Source organism: Manis javanica, chromosome 5 (genome assembly GCF_040802235.1).
Source record: "Manis javanica isolate MJ-LG chromosome 5, MJ_LKY, whole genome shotgun sequence".
Lineage (NCBI taxonomy): Eukaryota > Metazoa > Chordata > Mammalia > Pholidota > Manidae > Manis > Manis javanica.
The window spans coordinates 41,278,638-41,301,769 of NC_133160.1; the positions used below are offsets into that span (position 1 = coordinate 41,278,638).

Below are 23,132 nucleotides of genomic sequence, written 5' to 3' on the forward strand. Positions count from 1 at the left end.
AATAACTAAGACAAATGCAAGGCCAACAGCCAGTTTTCTTTTCTTTCCCGTTTTTGGTGCTGCTTAAGGGAAATGACTTGGAGAATAAAGAAGGTGCAAAATGGTTCTATCAGCAAAAACTGAAAGTCCAAATGCAAATTAAACAACCGCTTGCCTGTTTTCTTCCCTCCTGTTGGTGTTCACTGGGCACTTGGAGACAGTGAGATGTGAGCAGAACAGTTTTTCTAGAACCAGCCTTGTACTTGGCACTTGAACACGTTTTCAGGAGAACATTTTGCTCTCTTGGCTCTGTAGGGAGGAAGTAGCCCCCTTGGGGATTCGGCTGATGGAAGCTGGTCCTGTTTGACACTTGGGGACTCTCATGACTCACTAATAATTCAGTTATGATGCAGACAGGAAGCATGGCCTGTTCCATGTAACTTACATCCTCACCATGCATGGGCCTTAAAAGTTCCCTTGGCATTTATTTTGACATACATTTTAATACATAAAATGTCCCATTTTCATGGTTCATCCTCTTGCCTCTAGGCAGATCAACCCAAATCTGCTCCACAATCATTCAGAGCCAAGAGTCCTCAATGATTGATTAACTTAACTGCTTTCACTGTGAGATGATTCTCCCAAAAGGCAAGGTACCCACTAGGCTACAGCACTTGGAAGGGAGAACTCCTTGTTAAATGTACTCAAACATTAAGTCCTCTCACAATCAGACAAAGGTTGGCATCTCTGAACCTCCCAGAAGCAGTTCTCTCAGTGACCCTCTGATCTTCCAGCCACATGTCCTACTACTTTATTAAATACATTCAGAAGCCACTAGAGTGGGGGGAGGGGAACACTAGGTCCTCACTACTCATTCTAATGGTTGAAAGGGGACACAGCATAAAAATAGTCTTTTCAGTTTCTTGATGAGCTATATTTCTGTCTTGATGGACTCTCAGGGGATAAGCTGGATCCATAGGTAAACACCATGGTCACTAGACATAAACAGTAACTCTGCCTATTCATAAAGAGAACACTTAATGGGGCTTTGTTTCTGAGAACATAACTTGACATATTTAAAAGGATTACACTACTGATTTTAATAGAGAAAAAAATACAGTTTTCATATAAAGACCACTGCAGAAATGATCTGCATGACAAAATTTCAAAGACATACTCTCTAGCAGATGCTGCATAATACTTTATAGTTGTTTTCAATAACCTATTTTATCTGAGGCTCTCACAATATTTTACAGACTAGCTGTGGCATAATCATTTTACAGATATGAAATCTGAAAACACAGGGTTTAATTTGATTAAGACTCCATACAAGTTCAGTGAAGGGGATCAGAGAAAGAAAGACCGAAGGAATATTATTATCTTGGACAATACATGTCAGTACATCCAGAGGACAAATTAATTTAAAACAAAAGAGAAACCTATTTATAATCCAAAAGAAACTGGTAAGATTAAAGAAAATGAATAAATAAAAATAAAACAATTATAAAAACCTTGAATAATTAAGCACCTCCACTGAGAGCTCAGCTCACTCACAGAATGAATCTGAAAATAGAATGAGCATAATGCATACATATGATCCAAGATCACCTGCAGACTATCCATTCTTGGTATTATACAGGACAAAGAGTTTAGTTTTCTCCTTCTATTCTGAAGTTTATCATCATACAAAAGTAATGGAGTATATCTTTCTTTGGTTTCTGCTTTTTCCCTGTCCTCAATCCCCAACTTCCAGAGTTTCATGGAACTCAGCGGCTTCTTGTCCTTTTAATTCATATGTTCATTTCACTTGTAATAACCCTAAATCCCTTCTACTTCCTTAACAGACATGTTAAATATAATAAAGAACCCCCTCCTGTTTTAACTGATTCACCACCCAAATGTATATAAAGTATCCCTGAGAGGTCTTCAGTTGACATCATTCTTAAGGAGACATTTAGTAAGTAAGCAAATGAATGTGAGTAAAGAGGGCAGTTAGAAGACATAGCTGAATGACAGCTAAGGAATTCTTAAAACCTTCTCTCTAAAGGGGGTGAAGGCCCTCAGGGCTCTCATCCTACTCAATCTCTGTGTGTTCTTTCCTGATCTTAACTTTTTGTAAGTTAAGAATAGTTGAGCAATTACCAAATTTCTTCCCAGATAAAGTGTGCACATGTGGATCAGAACAAATGTAGATATCCTCTAGAATGTCCTTAAGAAAATAGTCACAGCAGCAAAAATCTGAAAAGTACCCATGTGTCCATCAAGGAAATTCTGTATACCTGATCATGTGATATTCTAACCAAGATTAGCAATGATGCTCATAGTAAAAGGATAAATTGCTTGATCAATGATAAATTGTGGACTAGAGAAATGATAGCTACCTGGTGGGAAGTCACAGTTTTAGGCTTCTCTGAATGAGGTGACTCAGGGCCAAGAGTACAAAAGAGTCCTTAGTGATTGATTAACCTCAGCATGTCCCTTGTAGGGACTTTTGAAGTTCTGCCCACGGAGTCATTTCCAGAGATACTGGCTCCCTTGTTGCATATGATTTTATGCCAGAATTTCATTCTCACATCAGTCCCACAGAGATCTCATCTCCTTGCACCAAAGCTATTTATTACCTGGGAGAGATGAGGCAAAAAGAACAGCACCGGAAAGCTGTGTGAACTGCTGCAGACCCTGCTTGTAAGGCGCTTGTCAAGCCTTGGCCCTGCTGGGAAGCAGTGGTCTCCTTTGTACAGCCTTCCCAAGTCACTCAGTGCTAAGTAGGACCAACGGGAGTACTGGCAGTCTGAGTGCTTGCTGGATCCAGGAAGACCTTCTGAGCATACTGCAAAAGATTTACTTCTAACAGATTAAGGGAAACTTTCATGTTCTGTGTATATGGCTTTGAATAATTTCAATCTTTTAGTATAAACGTGTACCACATTAAGAAAAAAAAAAGTACTGAACGAAAAAGTCTCTAAAAAGAACTGTCAAATCAAATCAAACTCCTTTAGAAGCATAATCCCCCAACCCCTGAGAATATGGCTTAAATTCCAAAAGTAAATGTGAAGGAATAGGATGTAATTTTAGACAGTTCCAAAAGATTATAAGCAATAACCAAAATGAAAGTTCTAAGGTAGACAAAGATTCTCTTCCTTGGCAAATATACTACAAATTCTGCATATTTTGCATTCAATATGTTTTTTTCCCCAGTATTTGTTAATATTGATTAAAAATTTGAAACTCTGCATTACTAGGTAAATTTAATATGTATCATTAAGAAAAAAACAAGAGAGTAAGTGTAGTTTTTTATTTCCTAGAAATAATGGGCCCAATTTGGTGAATAAGTGAAGCAAATAAAATATGTTCCCACTTGGCTATGAAACACTTATCCATGAGGGAAATTTTCAGCATTCTTCTATACAAATCCTTTGACTTTCTGGAATAAATTACATCTTTAACAAGTCTAGTGATTTCTAGGATGTTGTCAGGCAAAGTAGAACATTTGGAGGTAGCTGATTACGTCAAGAAGATTAACATTATATATAGAGATGGTAACAATATGAACAATAAACAGAACAATCATAATTGATTAATATCAAATAAACATTATTGGCCTCAAGTCCCAACAAACACTTAGCAAGTACGACTATGTGAGGCTAGATGCACACTATGGAAAAAAATACAGCTCATATTCAACTTGATATTTCAGCTTCATCTTGAAAATATTAAATAGATAATGTCCTCCTCTCATAAAAATAAAGATTTATCTAGATGTAGAATGACATGTTACTTTGTCTTTAGAGATAATGTTTTTTCCCTTCATTTTAATTTTTATATTATTGTTTGTTTAGAAATAGGAAACAGATCCAAACTGCCTGAATTTCTACTTGTGCGACATGAAGTCTAGTCCCTCCCTCTAAACACAGGTGATCATAAATGTCAAAAACATACACAACACACAGGACATGGTAAGCACTCAGCAAATGATGAGGAAATCTGAATTGTGGCTGTTGAAAAGCTCAGTGGAATTAGCACAACCCCCTTGGGATATGTCATTAGCACAGCCTCCCTTTCCTACAGGCAGTGACACTGTAGACAGAACCCCTTACCACATGGTTTTAGTCACTGCTCACATTACATCTTTTCTTTCAGAAAACTTTTTTTTGGCCTTTTGAGAAAGAAATAGGTCACAAAGTTGGACTCAGCATGGGAAAGCAGTTTCCAATCTTGGTTATCATTTAAACCTTGAGTCTATGTCAGGAAAAGGGTTTCTGTGACAGGTCGCATATGAATAGAATGGACATTCCAGCCGAGTTTCAATGTTCAGATCTTCAATATCATCCAGTGGTTTCCAATAGCATTATGAATAAAATTCAAGGCCCTACCTAATCAAGTCCTTACCTACTTCCCTGTCCTCATCTCTATCTCCCTTGTCTTTTCACAGGTCTTTTTGTTCTTGGGCCACACAAAGTTTGGTCCCACCCCAGAGCCTCTGAATTTGCTGTTCCCACTACTTAAGTTGTGCTCACCTCCAAGTTTTCATGCCTACTTCCTTTTCAACATTCAGATCTCAGTTCAAATCTCACCTTTTCAGAATGCCTTTCCCAGCCTGCCCAACTCAAGTAGCTCACTGTCCAGGGCTCATACCACACTATAACGTGGCCCTTTTTATTTCCTCCACAGCACTTAACATTCTCTAAAATTATTTTTTATTCAGCTTTGATTTTGATTTATTGTTCATTATCTCAGCTTCATGAGAGGAGGGAATGTGGCTGCTTGCTCACATTGTATTCACAGTGCAGAGCTGCTCAGTAGAGTTACGGCTGAATAAATTAAATAAGCTCGATTTTCATTTGAGGACACTTAACTTTTTTCAACATGTATATAATACAGTCTTTTCCCCTTAAAGAGAATTTGATATATGATAATCTCTGTTCATTCATTTTGGCTGTCAGGCAACCTCTTCAATTTACAGGTTCACACCATTGTTAACATCAGGTAAGTTTTTTTCTGTTATATCTTTAAAGGTTGCTTCTGTTTGTCCTTTAAAAGCACTGATTAGAGATAAACATTATTTCCTTGAAAACTCATTTATCTCTCACCTTGTATTTCAACTAAATTGCCATTTCTTCAAAGAGCCCAACCCTGAAATGACCTGTATACTGAAGTGCCCTGTAGCTTCTGCCCATCACATCTTCCTTCATCAAATATACATCACAGTGGTTCAACAGTCCTCTCCGGCTTCCCTGGCCTCGCCCACTCACCCCCCAACTGGTAACCACTAGTCACTTCTCAATGTCTATGAGTTTACTGCTGTTTTGTTCCTTCTGTTCTGCTTTGTTTCTATATTCCACAAATCAGTGAAATCATACGGTATTTGTCTTTGTCCACCTGGCTTATTTCATTGAGCATAATACCCTCTAGATCCATCCACATTGATGCAAATGGCAGGATTCCTTTTCTTTTTATGGTTGAATAATAATTGTGTATATGTACCACATCCTCTTTATCCATTCACCTATTGATGGACACTTAGGTTGCATCCATATCTTGGCTATTGCAAACAGTGTGGCGATAAACAGGGGTGCGTATATCTTTTCGAATCAGGGATTTTGTTTTTTTCAGGTAAATTCCTAGGAGTGGAATTAACTGTGTCAAATGGTATTTCTATTTTTAGTTTTTTGAGGAACTTCCATACTGCTTTCCACAGTAACTGAAATCATTTTGAGGTCCCACCAACATGTAGGTTCCTATTTCTCCACATCCTCGTCAGCATTTGTTATTTCTTGTATTTTGGAGAGTAGCCATCCTAACTGGTGTGAGATGCTATCTCATTGCGGTTTTAATTTGCATTTCCCTGACGATTAGTGATGTATTTGTTCTTTGGAGAAGTGTCTGTTCATGTCCTCTGCCTATTTTTTTTTATTGTTTTTTGGGTGCTCAGGCATATGAGTTCTTTATATATTCTGGATGTTAACTTCTATCAGATGAGTCACTTACAAATATATTCTCCCATACTATGGTATGCCTTTTTGTTCTACTGATGGTATCCTTTGCTGCACAGAAGCTTTTTAGTTTGATGTAGTCCCACTTGTTCATTTTTTATTTTGCCTGAGATGTGCTGAGAAAGTTGCTCACATTTATATCAAAGAGATTTTTGCCTATGTTTTCTTCCAAGAGTTAATGGTTTCATGTTATATTCACGTCTGATCTGTTTTGAGTTTACTTTTGTGTATGGACTTAGACAATAATCCACTTTCATTCTCTTACATGTAGCAGTACAGTTTTGCCAACACCAGTTGCTGAAGAGGATGTTTTTCTGCACTGTATATTCATGGTTCCTTTATTGTATATTAATTGATGATAGATACATGGGTTTATATCTGGACTCTCTATTCTGTTTCATGGGTCTGTTCTTTTGCCAGTACCAAATTGTTTTGATTACTGTAGCTTTGCAGTAGAGCTTGAAGTTAGGGAGCATAATCCCGCCAGCTTTGTTTTTCTTTCTCAGGATTGCTTTGGCTATTCAGGGTCTTCTGTGGTTTCATATGAATTTTAGGACTGTATGTTCTAGTTCATTGAAGAAGGCTGTTGGTACTTGGAAAGGAATTGCATTGAATCTATAGATTGCTTTGGGCAGGATGGCAATTTTGATAACATTAATTCTTCCATTCATGAGTACAGGAGAGATTTCGATTTTTTGGTGTCTTCTTTAATTTCTCTCAAAAGTGTCTTGTAGGTATAGGTCTTTCACTTCCTTGGTTAGATTAATTCCTAGGTATTTTATTCTTTTGATGAAATTGTAAATGGAACTGTTTTCCTGATTTCTCTTTCTCCTAGTTCATTGTTAGTATATAGGAACGCAACAGATTTTTGTGTATTAATTTTGTATCCTGCAACTTTGCTGAATTGTTATTAGTTCTAATGGATTTTTGGTGAATTCTTCAGGGTTTTTTATGTGTAATAACATCCTCTGCAAATAGGGACAGTTTAACTTCTTTGCCAATCTGGATGCCTTTTATTTCTTTGTGTTGTCTGATTGCTGTGACTAGGACCTCCAGTACTATGTTGAATAAAAGCAGTGAGAGTAGGTATCCTTGTCTTGTTCCTGATCTTAGAGGAAAAGCTTTCAGCTTTTTGCTATTAAGTATAATGTTGGGTGTGGGTTTGTCACATATGGCCTTTGTTATGTTGAGGTACTTACCCTCTATACCCATTCTGTTGATAGTTTTTATCATGAATGGATGTTGAATTTTGTCAAATGTTTTGCAGCATCTTATGAGATGATCATGAGGTTTTTATACATTCATTAATGTGGTGTATGATATCGATTGATTTACAAATATTGTATCTTCCTTGCAACCCTGGAATAAATCCCAGTTGGTCATGATGGATGATCTTTATGATGTATTTTTGGATTCAGTGTGCTAATATTTTGTTGAGGATTTTGCATCTATATTCATCAGGGATATTGGTATGTAATTTTCTTTTTTCGTGGTCTTCGTCTGGTTTTGGTATGAGTTTGGTATGCTGGTCTCACAGAATGAGTTTGGAAGTATTCCCTCCTCTTCTACTTTTTTGTATGCTTTAAGAAGGATGGGTACCAGCTCTTCTTTAAATGTTTGGTAGATTTGGCCGTGAAGCTGTCTGTACCTGGAGTTCTGTTTTCGGGGATTTTTTGATTATCGATTCTATTTCATTGCTGGTAACTGGTCTGTTCAGATTTTCTGTTTGTTCCTGGGTCAGTCTTGGAATGCTGTATTTTCCTAAGAAGTTCCATTTCTTCTGAGTTGCCCAATTTATTGGCATATAATTTTTCACGGTATTCTCAAATAATTCATTGTATTTCTGCAGTAACCATTGTGATTATTCCTTCTTTGTTTCTGATTCTGTTTTGGGGTGTATACTCTTTTTTTATTGATAAATCTGGCTAGGGGTTTTTCTATTTTGTTTATTTTCTTAAAGAACCAGCTCTTGGTTTCACTAATATTTTTCTCTTGTTTTATTCTTCTCTATTTTATTTATATCTGCTCTGATCTTTTATTATGTCTCTCCTTCTACTGACTTTGGGCTTCATTTGTTCTTTTTTTTTCTATTTCCTTTAATTGTGATTTTACACTATTTGAGATTGTTTTTGTTTCTTGAGGTAAGCCTGTATTGCTATGTACTTTCCTCTCAGAACTGCCTTAGCCAAGTTTCACAGATTTTGGGGTGTTGTGTTTTTGTTTCATTGGTATTCATGTATTGCTTGATTTGTTTTAATTTGTGTATTGATCCATTGATTATTTAAAAAGCATGTTGTTTAGCCTCCATGTGTTTCTAAGTCTTTTTGTTTTCTTTACATAACTTATTTTGAGTTTCGTACCATTGTAGTCTGAGAAGCTGCTTGATAAAATTTGAACCTTTTTTAATTTATTGAGGCTCTTCTTGTGGCCTAGTGTGATCTATCCTGGAGAATGTTGCATGTACACTTGAGAAAAAAGTGTATCCTGCTGCCTTTGGATGGCATGTTCTGTAAATGTCCAAAAAGTCCATTCGATCTAATGTATTGTTCAGTGCCTCTGTTCCCTTATTTATTTTCTGATTGGTTGATCTGTCTATTAATGTGAATGGTGCATTAAAGTCTCCTAAAACAAATGTACTGCAGTCTATTTTCCTCTTTATTTCTGTATTTGTTTTACATATTTAGGTGCTTCTATGGTGGGTTCACACATATTTATAATGGTTATATTCTCTTGTTGGAATGACCCCTCTATCATTACATAATGTCCTTTTTGTCTCTTGTTACTTTCTTTGTTTTGAAGTCTATGTGTTTTATTTTGTTTTTTGCTATAAGTACTGCTACTCCTGCTTTTTTCTCCCTATTATTTGCCTGGAATATCTTTTTCCATCCCTTCACTTTTAGTCTGTATATGTCTTTGGGTCTGAAATGAGTCTTTTGCAGGCAGCATATAGATGAGTCTTGTTTCTTTTTCTGTTCTGCCACTCTATGTCTTTTGATTGGTGCATTCAGTCCATTTACATTTAAGGTGATTATTGATAGAGATGTACTTATTGCCATTTATTAATTATTTTCGACTGCTTTTTATACCTCCTCTCTGTTCCTTTCTTCCTCTCTTATAATTTTTTTGTTATTGATGGTTTCCTTTAGTGTTGTGATTGGATTTTTATCTCTTTCTTATTTATTTTTGTGTACATTTACTGTAGTCTTTAGTTTTGTGGTTATCAAAGGTTCAAGGATATCTTAACTATATAATAGTCTACCTTAAATTGCTGATTATTCTATTTCAAACACAATCTAAAGGTACTAATTTTTCCCTTTCTTCCTCCTGTACAATTCTTTATTAGATATCACAATCTTCACTTTTTGTGTATCCTTGACTGATTTTGTGTAGAGTTGATTTTGCTTCTTTTGTTTCAATTTCATATTTGTTTGTTAATTAGTTGGTCTACTACCTTTACTCTGGGTTTATTTCACTGGTCAAAGTTATTTAGCTTTAGGGTCATTTCCATCTACAGCAATCCCTTTAACATATCATGTAAGACTGGCTTCATGGTGAATTCCTTCAAATTTTATCTGGAAATTGTTTAATCCCCTGCTTCAAATTTAAATGATAATCTCACTGGGTAAAAGATTCTTCACTGAAAGTCCTACTGTTCCAGTACATTAACTATATCATGTCACTTCTTTCTGGCCTGAAGAGTTTCAGTTGAGAAGTCTGCTAATAGCCTTATGAGGTTTCTTTTATAAGTAATCCTTTTTTCTCTCTTCGGCTGCTTTCAACACTCTCTCCTTATCCTTGATCTTTGCCATTTTTATTATATGTCTTGGTGTTGTCTTGCTGGGGCTCCATTTGTTAGGGGATTTCTGTGCTTCCATGACCTCAGTGTCTTATTTCCTTTCCCAGATTGGGGAAGTTTTCAACAGTTACTTCCTTAAAGAGACTTTATACCCCTTTTTCTTTCTCTTCTCCTTCTGGTATCCCTATTATGAGAATATTGTTTCATTTGGATTGGTCACATAGCTCTCCTATCATTCTTTCTTTCCTAGAGATCCTTTTTTCTCTTTGTTCCTCAGCTTCTTTATTTTCCTGTTTCTAATTTCTATTTCATTTACTGTCTCTACATGATCTAATCTAATTTTAAATCCCTCCATTGTATGTTTCATTTCAGATACTGTATTCTTCGGCTCTGAGTAGCTCCTTTTCAGGTTTTCTACCTCTTTGTTGAAGTTCTCTCTGAGAGCTTTAATACTTTTCTGTAAATTTGTGAGCATGTTTATGACTTTTATTTTGAAATATTTATCAAGAAGATTGGTGATCTCTGTTTCATTTAGCCCTTTTTCTAGGGTTCTGTCTTGTAGTTTTGATTTGATCAAATTCCTCTTCCTATTTATTCTGTCAGGGATTCTGGGTTTCTTCCTTTGTATTAGATGTCTCTGCTATGCTGTCTGGTCTAAAGTGCAATAGCTTTGTGAAGAAGGTGTGCTGTGGTACCCAGAAGCTCAAGACTCCTTATTCTCTAGTGCCAGGTTCTATTTCTCAGGGGCCCCAATTGTTGGTTTGCTGTGGGTGGGTGCTCTCCTGTCTGGCTTCTGTAGGGTCTAAGCCTGGGTGGGAAGTTTGCTTGAGCTGCTGCCTTTGTGATCAGCTCAGGATCTCAGTTGAACTCATTGTGGGAAAGGCCACCCTCTGCTTGGCCTGCAGGAATGGCAGGGCTGCAGCTGGGTTTGGATACCTGCAGGGAGGAAGGAGCTCTTGAAGCTGGCTCCTCCAGGCACCTCCATGGTTGGGCTGAAACAGAGCCAAGCAAGCTGGGAGAGTCTCCCTCCACCTGCCAGGCAGCAAAGTCTGATGCTGCTGCTGGGCCAAGAGGGTTGGCTCCTGGCAGTGCATGCAGGGAGGAGCCTTGGGGTTGTGTTGCCAGCCAGGGGTATGGAACAAACATCTGGGGCTCCCAAGAGTTCCTCATTTGTTGGGCCGAGGAAGGGCTGGGGAGGTACGGTTCACCTGCCTTTTCTTCTGAGGAGAGGTCACCTCTGGGACCTCTCCCACTGCTGGCAAGACTTTCACATCGCCACCTCTGCTTTGGGTCTTGGGACTGGTGGAGCATGCCTGCCCTATACACTGGCTGGAGTCTCAGCCTCCCAGAGTGCTCTGCCTGCCCCTGCTGTCCAACCCACTACTCACCAGAAACCAATATAATCTGGGCCCAGGATCCCAGAGCAGATCTCCAGGGCCAGGTAGGCAGCGCTCCTCAGCTCCTATCCCCTCCCCGTCCTGTCCTCTTTATCCTATCTTAGGCTGGTATGGGGGGTAGGGCTTGGTCCCGTTTGATCTTGGCTTTGCCACCTCACCATTTCTTGTGTCCTCTCTTCTTCCTCAGGTGTAGGGGGGGTCTGTTCTGCAGTCTTCAGGTCATTTTCAGGTCTAGCTGTATTTGCTATATTTTCCTCTTTTATGTGTTTTTGGGAGGGGGTTTCCATCTTGCCTTCCTATTCCAACATCTTTAATCCTTCCCCATGACATTTGATCAGTATTCTTCCTATAAGGTATGTACCTAAATTAAAATGATAACTGCCACGTGCATGCTTTCTTCTTAATTGTTAGTTATGTATTATGTTTTCCTTGTTTATTGTCAGTGTACCCCTGTATGAATTTAAAATGTGTAAGAGAAGATACTTTTGTTCTCATCTACTACTGTACTACTAGAATCTAGAAAAATAGGCTTAAATAAAATGGCATTGAGCTAATGGTATTGAAAGAACTGATAGTAAATAAATCATGGAATTATATATATATATATGTACATATATGCAAATAACATATAAATATATAAAGTATATGTTATAAATAAAATATATAGAAACATATAGACAAAATTCTGGCAAAGTTTGTGTCCTTTTGTTTCAAGTAAACTGCTTTTTTTACCATCTATTCATGTGGTATGTTAATATGAAAACCTGTAACATTATTGAAGTACTGATGTATAAACTTAAAACCAAGGAGCTAATGTGTTGCAAAGCTCAATTTAAAAACCAGTTGCTCTGTACATTTAATACGTACACAAAACTTCCATTTTTCATTGTTAATATTAACTTGGGATGTGAAAAGTAAACTGCAGACACAAACTTAGTAACAATTTTGCTGCAGTTACTTCTGGAACTGAAGCCTCTTGGAAGCAATGAGCTGTAATTCATACCTGAACCTTCTTCAATTTTAATAAAATACTATTATGATAGAGCCTAGGAACAGAATTTCAGAGATAGCTCTATTTTACATGGACTTAAGATTCTTCTACACATTAAGGAACCATTATATTTATAAAAGCTATTTCTCTCCTTATATTGCATATCAGAAAAGAAAGAATGGAAGGCATGGAGATGCTAAGGAAATATTAGTTATATAATGTGAACCAAATCAGGGACAAATGTCTAAATTTTCTTTTAGAAATCACATGACACTATAAAAATAGTACTGAAAAACAAGACTTAGAGAAAGCAGCCTAATTAGATAGAGAATATTGATTGATTTTCAGTCAGTTGAAATCCAATATTCCCAAACAGCTGTGCCTATACAAGGTTTCCTTTAGTTACAAGTAAAAATGAATAAATAGTCAAAATAACAATAATACATCCACTTAGAAGATATACATTAATTTCAGGAATGCCTTTCTTAGCTTAAAAGTATTTAAAAAACTAGTTTTTGTCTGAAAGAAAAAGATTACTAATATATCAATACATTCTGGCTTCTAATCAGATGAATGAAATGCCTCCTTGCTCTTTGTAGATTATTCTATATTTATTATCTAAATTCCCTCCATGTTTGATGATCTAAATTAATTAAATAGAAGTCTAAGCATTCATGCAGTCTTTTTTAAGAGAAAAAAGGACATATCTATACTGAAGAACTTATTACTATATATTACTAGGTCTCAGTTGAGAAATCATAATTAAAATACATTTAATGAAAATTCATCATAAAATTCATGAAAAGGATAGAATTCATGGACTGTCACTTTCCTATCACTTTCAAAATCTTGTGTTCATAAAATGTGTAGAATAAAATTGTGTAGCATAGAGATGGAACAAAGGGCAAAAATTAAAAAGCTATCTTTGACAGATGAGTAATTGAAATAAAACTTGGTGACACTAATGAGCAATACTTAGAGGGGGGAGCATCAATACTGCAGTCAGCTTATTTACTTAATAAAACAAATGTTCTTAACTGGAGATAATTATTTCATAACTTACCTCTGCGTACTTTAACTTCAATGTTTTATGCATTTCTCGAAAACGACTGTAACGCCTGAATACGGTCCATGTCTCATCTAGGACAGTAATCTATTAACCAGGAAAATCAAAATAAATCAGCATTAATTAGAGGAAAAAGTGACTTAATATTAAAAAAATAATAATTAAAAAATTAACAAAGTGATTAGCATGTAAAATTTCTCCAGAATTGAAAACATTAATCTAGCTGCATAAAGGAAGACTTATAAATAGTAATTGTAAGCACTCACCTCTGGCTCCCAAATCTGGTTGTAAGCAGCATGTGCCTACACATACTGAGGGGCTGATAGTCACCTCCTATGGCTTAAAGTAAAGTGTCCCTTCACCCTGCACGTGGGTTGTAGAAAGAAAATCCCACAGTGTGGCCTTCTGTTAATAGTGATGTGTCCATACAGTACGTCAGTGTAAGCTACCAGATGCCATCACAGTGGTCAAAAGAGAGGAAAACCAGAGGAGAAGCATAGGAAAAGAAAGGATGAGGAAGAGGAAGAGGAGGTGGTGGTAGAAGGAGAAAGGAGGGGAGGAAAGGCAAAGTGAAAAATGAGAAAAAAATCTTTCTGCATCTCAATTGTTATTCAAAAACACACAAAATATTCTGCTTTATTTTATAAGAAGAATTCTCCATCTAGCCTACACCTGGCAATGTAATTCACTGTTCCTGTATAATGAGCTGACTTGGGTAGAAATTCTGGCACATGTCAGATGAAATACTAAAGTGACAGTGACCAGGAGCAGCTGGTGGATACCACCAGCCTTGACAACCATACCTAAAGCATAAGCCAACAAGCCTCAAGTTGCCATCTCAGTCCCCACCTTTCTTCCAAGCCCCAGATGCATGTACCCAACTTGGTGAAATTTCAGAGTCAACTGTCTAAAATCGAAGATCATGTGTTCTGCCTAGTCTGAACCCTAGTGTTCTCTGGTGCAGTTCATCCATGCATTTCACCACCATCCCCCAAGCTCTGCCAGACATGGCAGCCATCCTGATGCCCGCTCCCTGCTAACATGCCCACAGTGAGCAAGCACTAGGTCTTGCTCCCTTTCCCTCCTAAAAGTTTCTTAGAGCTCCATTCTTCCATCCTTTGCTGCCATCACCCTCTTACCCTAGGCCATCAGGTCTCATATGGCCTCTGCCAGGACCCCTCCCAGCTGTCTACATCTACACTGGCCCCCTCCAATCCTTTCTCTGCAGTCGACAAGGGGAGTTTCTTAAAACTTAAATCTGACCATTCCACCTCCCACCTTAACAATCCCCTAGCAGCTTCATGCTGATCCTAGAAAATGGCCTAAATTTTTAATTTTTAACTGACTGTCTACAGCAGCTTCACCTCAAGCCTCTCTTCCCTTAGAGAGAGGCCCTGCTCCCTGAATGCACAGATTCCTCTCCACTGCAGGGCCTCTGCATGGGCCATGCCCCTGAATGGGGAATCTTACCCACATGTTAGATAATGCCCTTCTCAAGCACAATGATGACCTCACAGGGGGTCAGTAGGAGAGTAGAACAGTGGTGGGAAGAACAACCATGTGGATAGCTTCGGGAGGCAGAGTACATCTGGAGTGGCAGCCATTCTGATTCACTCATTTCCCAAAGTGGCAGATGAGATACATTTTGGGTACACTTTATTTTCATCATTCTGGTTCTGTATACATTATTGAAGATAATTTTTTAATTGTAGTAGGGTTCTTCTTATGAGTTTCCTTTGAAAAGCTATTTCTATAAGGAAAAACGGTAAGTATATTTACAAAAAAAGTCCTTAAGTAAAAATAGTAGATTCTCTGCAGTTCTAAGTTTTTAAAGATGGCATGCAAGTCACTCAAGCTTGGGGAACACTGTTCCTAGCATCTAAGCTGGGAGGAGCCTTCTCTCTGGTTCTCTCCTCCCCAGAGGACCCCACTGAGGCACTGGGAGCAGAGCTGCACTATCAGCAGGGGTGTGAAGGCTTCCTCAGGGTAAGAGCACAGCGATACAGCACGTTGGCTGGACACAAGCTGAATGTCAAAGAAAGAAATGGAAGAGTGGGAGCAATATGGCTACTTGGTAGGGAAGACCAGAAAGCTGACAGAATCACACCTTGCCCTGGGAGCAGTAAGATGCAGGATGCTCATGTATAGGCCTTTGGATTCCACAGAAAGTCACCACAGCGGCTTCAGTCTCCCTCATTCCTCACATTCTAGTGCTCCCTGGCTCTCTGACTGCTTCCACTATACCTCTTGCACTCGGCCAGTCATCACCAACATCCCCTAGATTTTCACTGTCCTCTGGGAATATCCCCTTCATATTCACTCTGGGTAAAAGCAGGCTCTCCCCTGAGGAACTACTTCCTCTGCAGCCTCTCAAGTAGGGACTGTTCTCCACATGCTTCATCCCATTGTGCAGGAAAGTGGGTAGACATTCTTGCTCCATCCAACTTTCAAGCCATTGGTCCTTTATCCTTCCCAAACTCCCTCTCCTCTGTGAAGCTCATGCCTTCAGATCCTGCCACTCTACCCATCTTTCTTGCAGGTGTAAATTCAACATGGTCACCACTTCCTGAATTCCTCAAATGTCTTACCTTTTGCTCAGTCATCTGCTCCAACACTGTGGATTCCAACACAGATTACTGCCTTGAATCTTGGCATTTCCATTCACCAACAGATGACCCCTCCAATACTGAGTTCCTGTTCCTTGACTTCTGCCCCAGTTCCTTCCTCAACTGACTTGGTAACCATGGGCAGTCACCGAATTGACTCACTCCCTTGAATTCAACCTCAGATCTCTTTGTCCTGCCCTTGAAATCCCGTGGGTGAAGCTAACCATGACCCTGATTAGATCCAACGGCATGTTCACCCACAGCCTGTACTGGCCTAGCTGTACGCTGCTGAAGAAAGACACGGCACCAAATGGCTGGCTTGGTCTCACTTTGGAGTCACCATCACCACTTTCAAGTCATCCTGGATGCCTCTCACCAGCCAAATCACGTTTCCCAACTCCATTCTCTCTTAGATTTCTAAATAGTTTATGCCATCTTTCTCTTCAAGTCTTTGTCACCTTTCCCTGTTCTCATGCTCAGGTAATAATCTTAATTCCTACTTCACTCAGAAAATGCAAGCAATTAAAGAATATCTCCACAAGCACCCCCAAACAAGTCTGCTCCCTGCTACAACCTGCCCTGTGCCTCATCTTTTCTCCTGTTACTAGCACAAAACGTGTATCACTGCTACCAGTTGGCCAAATCCTCCTCTTCAACACTGGATTCCACTCCCTCTTGCTTCTGAAGGACACTGCAACAAGCAGTCTTCACTTCTGCACCACACATTCCCATTCTCCACCAGATCATCTCAACTTCTGAACAAGCTATTATTTCTCTCATCCTAAACTCCCATCTTGGCCTCCTTTCCCCTTCCAATTACCTCTTCATTTCTTTCCTTCCCATTATAACAAAACTCTTTGAAAGAACTTGTTCTTGATGTTATCAGTTTCTTTCTTCTTGAATCTGCTCCAAACTGCTCACCTTTCCACTCAAACTGCTCTTACCAAGGTCATCGATAACCTCCATACTTCTAATCCACTGGTTAATTTTTGGTCTTGATTTTACTTGTCTATCTGCAGGACTTGATGTAGCTGATACCTCCTCTTTGTAACAGCTTTTTTTTTTTCATTTGGCTTCCAGGTTGCTGTAACTCTGTCACCTTAGTTTTCTTTGCTGGGATTTCTCGTCATCTCCCTGACCTCTAAACATCAGAGGTGTCCCAGGGCTCAGTGATAACATGTTTTATTTTCCACCTGCACTCCTCCTTTGGTTAGCTCATCCCACCTCATAGATTAAATTTCTATGCTTATGATTTCCCAAATGCTAATCCCACTGCCTCCTTCATATGTCCACCTCCTTGGACATCTAATTGAATCTCAAATTTAACATGGCTAAACTTACCAAAATTAACCGCACCCAAACTTGCTCTCCTCTCTGATTTCCCATCTCAGTAACTGAAGATGTCATTCTTCTACTTGTTACATCCACACACTTTGGCATCATCCCTGATGCTCCTCTTTCTCTCACACCTCACATCCAATCCATCGGCAAATCCTTTCTGCCAAACTCCATGACAAGAATTTGACCTCTTCTCACATCACCCCTGGTATAATATCTTGGTCTCAGCCATCATTATCTCTTACCTAAATTATTTTTAAGAGCCTCCTAGTTGGTCTTCTTGCTTCTGCTTTTGTCCCTTTTACCTGACTTCCCTTTCATTTCTTTCTCAACACAGCAGCCTACGTGATCTTGTTAAAAATAAAATCAGATGAGGCCACGTCTTTTGCTCAAAAGGGACATCCTCCCAAGGTGTCTCTCATATCTCCCTTAGGGTACAAGTTCAAGTTCTTTCACAGATCTATAAGGATTTCTATGATTTGTCTCCTCCTTGGCCTCATCTCTTGTGACTTTCTCCTTTGCTCACTCTGGCCTCTGTGCTTATCTAGAATATATTAGTCATGCTACACAGTAAGTATGGCCTCAGGGACTTTGTATGTGATTTTTCTTACTACCTAACATGGTATGTATTTATTTATATACTTTTTTTTTTTTGTATCTCTCTTCTCCACTGGAATGTCAGCTCCAAGAAAGATGGGATTTTTAGCTGGTTTTAGCTGCATGTCATAAGAGTACTTAAACCATCATTGGCATCTGAAATGACGAGCTGGAAGATGGAGCTCCAAATTGGACCTGCCCTACATATACTCAGGCTGTTAGTGACAATGAACAAGAATAGAAGAGGCAGCCTCAAGCCAAACTAGGAGAAGGGTAAGGTACCTGCACACTCAGCCTATGGGGCTTTGGCCTGCGGCTCTTCTCTCTGCTGCTTTCACAGCTCATTAATGTTGGGTCATTTTTGAAATCTCTAATGAAACAGCTACTTCAAACCTACCTCATGATTTGGGGTTTCATCCTTCTTTCCCACAGTGGCCCCAGAACAATGGCTTTATATAAGGGATACTAATTCCTCTGACTTGCACATGCCAAATGCTGGGGAGGACACGGCATGGCTAAGTGATTCCCAGGGCACTAGAATCAAGGGCATTTGGGCACAAGATGACAAGCCAGCAAGGAGATGAAATCCATGAGAGAGACTCTCAAAAACCATCCACACACTTCCTTCTGCTTTCCTGATATCAGCCCCCCGTGTTTACAGTGGGATGTGGGATGCTACCACAGTGGATGTGCAGAGCAGGGGGAGGACAGAGAGGGCTATCCAAGGCTTTCTTTGTACATGTTTTCCTCTGAACTGGGTTTAATGAGGTCAGTAAAGGTATCAGAGGAATCTTTTCTTCATTGTGTTATACTAGTGACTCCAAGAGTCCCACCATTAATGAAGAGGAAGGGAACTTTCTGGAACCATTAATACTATGGATATAATTACTCCAAAGTGTTGAACAGGACAATCATTACTGGCACATTCTGGGTAATGATATATTTTGTTGCCTTATCTGTTAATTGATGTTTTAGTAAACCCACATACATATTATCACAATGATTCTGCCTTCAATATTTCAACCTATGGTCTAAGCCACTGGTTCTCAAAGTGTCATGCCTGACCAGCAGCATCAGCTTCACTGGGGAACATGTTAGTAAATTCTCAGGTCTTATCCACATTTACTTAACCAAAAACTCCTGGTGGGGTCTGGCAATTGATGTTTTAACAAACCTTCCAGGGGATTCTGATGCAGGTTAAAGCATGAGCAGCCTTGCTGTAGTGGTGTTGTCCCCAAATCAGATAGGGATTCTACTACCTTCCCACAGCCCCCTCCCGAGGCCAGATCCCTTCACGTGGCATTTGTCCTCTTGCAGGCTGACCTAATGCCACCCTTCTAACACAAGCTCCCAGTGGATAAAAAATCTCACTGCAGACAACTTGCCAACACAGAAATAAGGTATGTCGGTTGGTCTGCTGCAGGGTCTTCTGAGGGCAGGTACCCCAGTCTAGGATGGGAGAGCTGCTGCTCAGCCTCCAGGCTAGCGCCACACATCACTCCCTCCCTCAGCGATGCCCCACACCTACTCCGTTCCCTCTGGAGAATAACTCCCTCTTCCATGATTCCTTGGAATGTAGCTCATATTCTGATCACAGCACACATCACAGAATATTCATTATTTAATTCATGTGCTAATTAACTTATATATAAATATCCTCTACCCTACAAGATTTTAAACACTTTTAGGGAATGAGCCTTTGGCATTAACTGGAGTAGAGGAGGGAGGACTTCCACCGTAAAAATAAACATTACTTGAACAAACATGTGCCAGGAACCACATCTGATGCTGGTAGTTTTCTGAGAAATGTATTTACGATTATTTTGCTTTTCAAATAAGGTAAGGATTCCAGACTTGGCACAGATCAAAATAGCTTGGTTCCACCTTCTCTGTTCTGGTGGTTTCTTTGAGGTTCACATGAATCAAAGATTATTTGAATTAGTCACATAATAATAGTACAATTTTTTTTAATTGCACTCAAAATATGGTGCATTCTCAACATATCTGTAACACAAATTTATGGTGAGGCATAGAGATTTATACTTTGAGATTTTCACCTGAATCTAGGTTAAATACAGGGATTACAAAGGTTCAAACTTCCTACTTTATATATAAAATAAATCACTGGTCTATCAACATGTAAATAAAATGAGGAAAATGAAGATGAAGACGGGAGATCATCAGGGATCATAACAGACATGGCGGGCACCCATAGGTGCCATCTCTCCATGGAAACGGTCACACCCCTTCTCTAAAATGGAGACACCCTCATGCCTATAGCTGGGGAAATGGCACATGTGATATTTGGAAAAAATACAGAGAAAGGAGAAATATATATTGGAGTCCTGTTTTGCCCCAGATTAAAACTGGGAATGGGATGACGTGTTGATTGCAGAAGGAATGGACAAACATCACTACAAAAAATAAGTCAGATGAAAGTATTCAATCATTTCCTTCAAAGCTAAGAATGTAGGACATCATTACTGCATATCTTTGAGGAGCAAATTCATTACTTTTCTCTCACTGAACAGTTCTGCTGATACAAATCTCTCTTATCTGAGCCATAAAACGATCAAGTGCAACTTATACACCATAAACATGTCCACAAGATGAACTGCATTTACTTATAAATAATTCTCAATTGAGTGCTTTCTAAAAATTTATGTTATATCTATATTTTGCTGGTTTAAGGATCATTGATTTTAAGATCTGTTATCAGTACGTATTCACTTACGTATATCTACCTGTGTAAGGAGAATCAACAGTTTTTCATGCAAAACAAAATATTCTAACTGGCCCCAATGTGAAGTTACTTGTAGAGTGCTCTTCAACAACGTTTATTTTTAACATTTTGAGGAGCTACTGCATGTATATAAAAATAAAATTTCTTGCATTTAGTAATAGTTTGGAGGAAGTGGTCTAATACCAACCTAATACATATTAAAAAAAGTTACGTCAGACTTTTTGCAAAATACAGTCTTAGGCAGCACCATTACTACGAACATGTTTACGGAAACATGAAAAATATTACAAATATTTGAATTTGTATAATAGCACGCATCAGTGCATTATACTTAATTAAGATCTCTTCAGACAACTGCTGCAAATGGAATTAAACTGGAAGTGGTAGTGGAAACCAACAGCCCATTAATCATGGTGATATCCTGCTGTGATCACAGCCTGCCAGCCAGAACTCCTTGCTCTGGTCCACCTCTAACACTGACACATATTTCTGAGGATAGACAGCACAGGCACCTTCAGATTTCCAATAAGCTTGCTCAACCCACATGTCCTGAATCTGTTGACTATCTTCACCGTGATTGCTCCTAACTTCTGGTCTCCTAGCTCACCTCTTCTCTTCTGCTCTCATCTACAGGCCCAGGCTGGACACCAGGTCAGTCTCCCTATCACTGGGGAACCAGCACCCCAAAATCCCCAGCTCTACACCTTCTGAAGGGGCCGCATCAGAAAAATCCCCCAAATCAGTCAGCCTATGGTATCAGCTTTCTCCTGTGTGCCACCCAGCACAGCTGGGACAGCCCTTGAAGGAGTCAAAATTCATTTACATGAAATTTACTCTATTTGTTCTTAGCAGGGTCACTTACACTTGGACATCCTTCCAAATTACAACTCTGTGAGGAGCATTTCAAACTGTTCTAGATTTTCAATCCTCATGGACAATGATCTTGTTTAACAGATGATTAGACTAACTGCCTGTGCACCTTTCAGCCCATCTCAACATGGTGCTACGTTCATCTTCACTTGATTGTCCTTATTTGCATCTGCCTGAAAGGAGAGCCTCTCCCCAAGGTAGGCCTCAAACTTACTACCTCCTATTACCGATACACCCGTTGTGCCTGCCTGACCTCAGGCCCTGGTGTCTCCATCGCCTAGAATGACCTGTCTCTCATTTCCACCTGCTGCTGTCCTCCCATCTACCTCAGGTAAACAATACAGCAGGTCTCCCTGCCTGTCCTTTGTGATGCCCTTGGTCCTGCACTGTTCTGCTTGTCTGCAGGTTTCTCTCCCTGCACGTAGTGGACTTTACCCTAAGTGAGCTGCCTTTTCATATTTTCTGTTTCTCAGTGTCTTGATACTTCTCGTATGGTCTTTAAACAAAACAAAACAAAACAACCCACAAAAAAGAAATGTTACTGGTATTAAATTCATATATGTTAAGTAATAAATGAATAAATAATGGAGACAGTAGAGCCCAGAGTAGCTTTTCAAGAAACACTTTGCTACTACAGTTTCCAATTCCCTTTCCATCCTGAAATGTGGGCAGTGGAATGATCTACATGTCAGTCCTTTTTGGACTCACCCATACTGTTCCAAGTGTTTAAAATAGGCATTACAGGAGGTAAGGGAGAGGGAAAGAGCTGTGAAACAAAGAAGGGTCCTTTACTAGAGTCCTCTTGGAGAGAGGCATCTGCTGATCTGCTAGGAGCATCAAGTGCACGTGGGTGTGAGATGCCTGGAAACATTGAGAAACGAAAGATGTCTTACACTGCCAGTAAGGTGCAGGCCCCTTGTTTCTGAGTATCATAGTCCTTTGGCTATGCAAACCTGGGGACAAAAGCCAAGAATGTGGGCTGGAAGTGAGTCGCTCGCTCAGCAAGGGGCAGCAGCTGGTGCTCCCACAGGTTACCTAGGAAGGAGAGAGAATGTGGTGCTTTTGGAAAAACATAATTATCTAATGGGGTATTTCAGTCATTTTGCTCTGAGATATGCATGGTACCTCTTTCTCTGGTTCCATCAGGGAAACTTCAGGGAAGTTCAGAAACCTTTCAGTCTGGGAAACCCAGACTGCAGAGGGCTAAGCTCTGCAGCCAAGTGGACACAGAAGAAAAACTACACCAGCAACTGTCCAGGGCACTGAGGCAGGGGGACAGCTAGCCTTTGTCCACATCCACCAACTGCATGAGCTCCTGAACCGAGCAGGCATCCCGTCCGAGGCAGTGGGCCCCGTGACCCAAAAGCTCCACCAGCTACAGAAATTCCAGTCAATGGCTCCTGAGGGAAGGAGGGCCCAGCAAGAGGAGCAGGTGCACTGTGGAGGGTAGAGGACTCTGAGGGCCAGTCCTAGAGCTGCCCTGTTCATCAGTGGCATGGATGGGAGGTGCATGGAGTTTGGGAAAGGCAGATTCCTGTGAGAGGGAGACCCGTGCAGATGTTGGGTTATTCAGCCTCATTATCCAGGAAACTCCCCAGAATCCTCTGTGCAGCTGCATCAACAATGAGCACAGAAAGTGCCTCGGATCCTTTGGCTCCTGAACCTGGTCTGCATCTGCCATGGGGACAGAAGAAAGGAGCCGGGCAGCTGACTGCCAGGTTACACCACACTCTCCGTATCTATAAAGAAATGTAAA

The 23,132-nt window shown here is 39.7% G+C and overlaps 1 protein-coding gene across 13 annotated transcripts in view; it reads right to left on the reverse strand.

Moving 5' to 3' along the window:
• The window catches only part of KIF16B (kinesin family member 16B), a 367,948-nt gene that overhangs the window by 96,888 nt on the left and 247,928 nt on the right, over positions 1-23,132 (reverse strand). For 9 of the 13 annotated variants that reach the window (XR_005062399.2, XR_012131532.1, XM_037022423.2 and 6 more), the window contains one exon: positions 13,220-13,309. Coding sequence is in view for 7 of the 13 variants with exons in the window: in XM_037022423.2 (XP_036878318.1) it covers positions 13,220-13,309 (90 nt within the window). In the remaining 6 variants the exon portion in view is untranslated. Of the gene's footprint in view, positions 1-2,600; positions 2,810-13,219; positions 13,310-13,488; positions 14,973-23,132 lie in introns of those variants that run through there. The other 4 variants (XR_005062401.2, XR_005062400.2, XR_005062403.2 and 1 more) reach the window with 3 other exon arrangements.